The sequence below is a fragment of the Phacochoerus africanus genome, chromosome 5, assembly GCF_016906955.1.
Source record: "Phacochoerus africanus isolate WHEZ1 chromosome 5, ROS_Pafr_v1, whole genome shotgun sequence".
NCBI classification, from domain to species: domain Eukaryota; kingdom Metazoa; phylum Chordata; class Mammalia; order Artiodactyla; family Suidae; genus Phacochoerus; species Phacochoerus africanus.
In genome coordinates, this window is record NC_062548.1 from 84964387 (window position 1) to 84968776 (window position 4390).

The 4390-nt window shown below is 35.9% G+C and overlaps 1 protein-coding gene across 5 annotated transcripts in view; it reads left to right on the forward strand.

Annotated features, from left to right (window-relative positions):
• USP34 (ubiquitin specific peptidase 34) overlaps positions 1 to 4390 on the forward strand; it is a 256844-nt gene that overhangs the window by 251206 nt on the left and 1248 nt on the right. For all 5 annotated transcript variants that reach the window (XM_047781997.1, XM_047782001.1, XM_047781996.1 and 2 more), the window contains 4 exons: positions 327 to 406; positions 2670 to 2810; positions 2921 to 3064; positions 4040 to 4199. In XM_047781997.1, the coding sequence (XP_047637953.1) occupies positions 327 to 406; positions 2670 to 2810; positions 2921 to 3064; positions 4040 to 4199 (525 nt within the window). The remainder of the gene's footprint in view (positions 1 to 326; positions 407 to 2669; positions 2811 to 2920; positions 3065 to 4039; positions 4200 to 4390) is intronic.

The following is a 4390-nucleotide window of genomic DNA, read 5'->3' on the forward strand; positions in this document are numbered from 1 at the left end:
AATCTTTGGAAAGCTTTGGAACCACTTGCAGTAATCTTTATGAAATTGTCCCAGATACTGTTCTAATACTCAAAAAGAAGAATTGATTTAAGTTGCCTCAGGTCCTTCCTGAGGTATGGGATACAAAGTCAAAGTGTGCTACACTCTGTTCTTGACTGGTTAAAACATTTGAATGAATTCTTCCTCTTTAAGTATTTTATATATTTCTAAAACATAGAACATGTGCAGTAATGACTAGAAATAGCTATAATATTGTGCCTGCAGTTTAATACCTCAGTAGTATAATTGATAATTATAACCTTTTCTGATTTCTTTTCAAATATTAGGTGTCCTAGTTGCCTATGAAGGTTTGCCACTTCATCTTGCACTGTTCCCCAAACTTTGGACTGAGCTATGCCAGACTCAGGTAAAGAAAATGAGTTTTAGATGATTTGGTCTTCATCTCATCTGACCATGTGGTCAGTAATTTTAGGAATAACGGTTTGAAAAATGGCTGGAAATTGGGTATGTTTTAGAATCTTGGTAGGTAAAATATTATTAATGGAAAAAACAGCTATTAAACTATTAAGCAATAGGCATCTAGCTGCCCTTTGAAGTTTTTTGCTTCTGTAGATTTGTATCACAAAGGAGATTTCAAATAAGCTGTTTATAATTGAATTCCTCATTTAAAGGTTAAACAGTGTGGAAGAAATCTAAAACACAGAGATATTAGGGCACGAAGGCATATGCCCCTTCTTGCTCTTCCTCACATGTCTCATATCTTTCTTCTCCCCTCCACTATTCCAAAAGCTCTAGCAGAAACCATTTCAGCAGCCTGTCCTTTATCTCTTGCTTATCGACAAGCTTACAGCAGTTTAAGAGTCTGATGGATTTGTTTTCTTATCAGCAATCTCATTGAGAACAGGAAATGCTATATATAATACTTTTCCTACCTCAAGATCTAATAGCTAGCCTCTTAAAGTGGGCAGTAAATAATGCTTATTTAATTGCGGAGGGAGAATGGCGGGGGAGAGGGAGAGAAATCAGATTCATCCTAAGGTGTGGCTCATTCCTTGGATCAGGCATAAAAGATCCTGTCTTTAGACTCTGAAAAAACTACTGGTTTCTTGCCTGTGTGCACCTGCCCATTCCCAGAGGAAGAGATGAGTTTATTAATTCCCTTGGCATAAACCTTTAACACTTAGTATCTGGAATACATCCAGTCTGGTCCAGCCTCCTGCCCAGGCAGTCATGCTTTGTATATTCGCCTAATGGATGTGTTACGTGGTATTATAATAGTTGCTTCTCTATCTCCTTGTCCCAAATGAAGAACTCAAGTGTAGAGACTTTATCTGACTCATCTCTATTCCCTGAGGAATTGTCATTTTGTTTTCTAGAGTAGGACTCTTTGATAGGTCACTATACTTTCATCATATGGCTTAGTACATAGTAGACATTTAGAAAAGAACTTGCTAGTTGGTTTTTGAGCTGAGTGGTCTATTTAGTTAATAGGAGCAGATCTCTGCTTTTTTCCCCTCTCTGCCACTGCTGCTGCTCTTTTCATTCTTCTTGATTTAGGTAACGGCTTTTTTTTTTTTTTTTTTTGGTTTCTGTACTCCACCACCAGCCATTACTTCCCTGTTGCTTCATCTGCTTCTGCAGTATACTGCGATCTTTACTTGGCTTTTTTCCCACAGAATTCATCACCTCCCAAAACTTCCCTTAAAACAAAGCCAAACCATTTAAGGCTTCCAGAGGCCCTACGAGCCCTACAGAAGCAGCTGTGCTGTGTAAGAAACGTAGGCAGCAGGCAGAGACTATGACTGGTAGAATGAGGCAGATTTTCCTGACACCAAGGATCTGAAGACCGTGATGCTGGTCCTACTTGACTCCTAGTTTCTTAGGTGACCTTGAGCCGTTTACTTAACACAGTGCTTACTTCTAGTAAAATATATAAGTATATACATACATATTATCTAAACTTTGTCCCATTTTTTAAAAATAGTTCGTCTTCCTTATAAATGATCTATTATTAAAACACACATATAAATCATCTAAGGAATATATCTACTTAAAGACATACTACTTGTGTTTAAGAGCCATGACCAAATTTTAGTAAAACTTACATACATTGGGACCCACTAATTCTATAATTAGGAAAAGAGGTTTGCTGTTTACCTTTGCAATATTTGTGAGGGGAAGGGTGTTTACCAAACAAATTACTATTACTAATGACATAATACAGTGAAAGTTTGAACTCATTTTAAGGAATACATTTAATTCTTAAAATTTTTCTTTTTAATTTTTGTCTTAAAAATTTTTTTTTGTATATGTGATTTGGTGACCTTAATATCCCCCTGAAAACATCATCTCATTAGTCTTACTTGTCCAGTCCTATTAGCTCTCTTAATGCTAGATAATAAAGCTGCATTTCTTTTAATATGTATTTTTGGTTCAGTTTTGCCATTCAGACTTTATAAGCCTCTTCTAACACTCATCGTTAGTCCAAGTTAGTAATAGTTTCATTTATTAGGAGGACAGTCACTCTAACTGCAAAGTTAATAAGCTGAATTAAAAAGTTGCTTTTCCAATAGGATTTAAAATGACTTTGGCTATATACATCACAAGCAGTGTATTTACAATTTCCAGTTATTTCAGTGCTCAATCAGTGCTTCTTTTCCCCACTTCAGTCTGCTATGTCAAAAAACTGCATCAAGCTTTTGTGTGAAGATCCCGTTTTTGCAGAGTATATAAAATGTATCCTAATGGATGAAAGAACCTTCCTAAACAACAACATTGTCTACACATTCATGACACATTTTCTTCTAAAGGTATGTCCCAAGTTGGAAACCAGGTATGAGTTACTTCCAGTTAGTTATGATTGTGTTTTCATTGTGTTGGTCTCGTGGAGACTTTTTTTTTTTTAAATCATCTTTTTCAGGTTCAAGGTCAAGTGTTTTCTGAAGCAAACTGTGCCAATTTGATCAGTACTCTTATTACGAACTTGATAAATCAGTATCAGAACCTGCAATCTGACTTTACCAACCGAGTTGAGATTTCCAAAGCAAGTGCTTCTTTAAATGGGGTAAGAAAAAAAATAAAAATAAATAAATGGGGTAAGAATTATGTAAGGGAATAATCACATACTTCAGAACTTTTCCTTAAATAACTCTAAATTTGACCTTAGTATGCTTTTACTTTATACATAACTTCATTATTCAAACTCTGAAAGCTACATATGATGAAATAACCAAATAAAAAGGTGTTCACTTTGCCTTTTGTGTATGTAGCACACACTTCCTGTTACCATAGAAAACATGAGCTAATGTCATTAAATGGTAAGGGCAACAAGACCACTAAGAGAAGACAATCCTTTTTTCTCACATTTTTTGAAACATTGCTTGATGTTTCTGTCAGTGCGTATGACTCATAAGTAACTGAAAATCAGATCCTATAAGTATCTGAATATAAATAAAATCTGAATATAAAGCCATTTCAGACTAGGGAATTGGTTGCCTTATAAAAACTCCCATAGTAGTAGCTATGTCATAGAATAATGGAACGCCTTGTGTTAGCACGTGCCCAGCAGCAGCCTCCCAAGTAACAAAATGCTTAGATGCCAGAATGGATTACAGAGCTAAGTGAGGAAGACCTTACTATTTGTGACATCCACCAGAAATCAAGCATATTTGAAAACTGACTCCTAGATGGATATGGCCTTAATTGCTCATGGATCATTCAGGGTTTGTTTTTTAAATTCCTAGATAAGTTCTATCACTGATTTTTTTTTTTTTCCATTTTCAGAAAACACTATTTGAGTTTTCAATCTGACTTAATTAGTGCTGTGGTGCATAAATAATGGTATTAGTGACCTGGATCCAATGAAATAGAAATACAGTAACATCATAACACTAGCTTTCTGGCTTTAGCATTCTTCTAAAAATATCAGAGGAACCAGGATGAATTTCTGGAAAAGTAAAAATATGTGCATTAAACTGTTAACAGTTGTGTCAAAATGTTGGCTTCAGAATTTGAAATGTTCCTGTCTGTGTTTTTACAGGACTTGCGGGCACTTGCTTTGCTCCTGTCGGTACACACTCCGAAACAATTAAACCCAGCGCTAATTCCAACTCTGCAAGAGCTTTTAAGCAAATGCAGGACTTGTTTGCAGCAGAGAAACTCACTCCAAGAGCAAGAAGCCAAAGAAAGAAAAACTAAAGGTCAGCTTTATGGACTAATAAAATACTTTAGAGTGGGGGAAGGGGAGGATACTCTCTGTGCCCCTGACTTTACAGTAGCTGCATATAAGCCTCCTGAAAAGAAATGCTAGAAAACCAAATTTCCCACAAACATTCCTTTGTGATCCTAATCACTCCTTTCAGAGAAACTGTTTTGATGTTCATTTTCACAG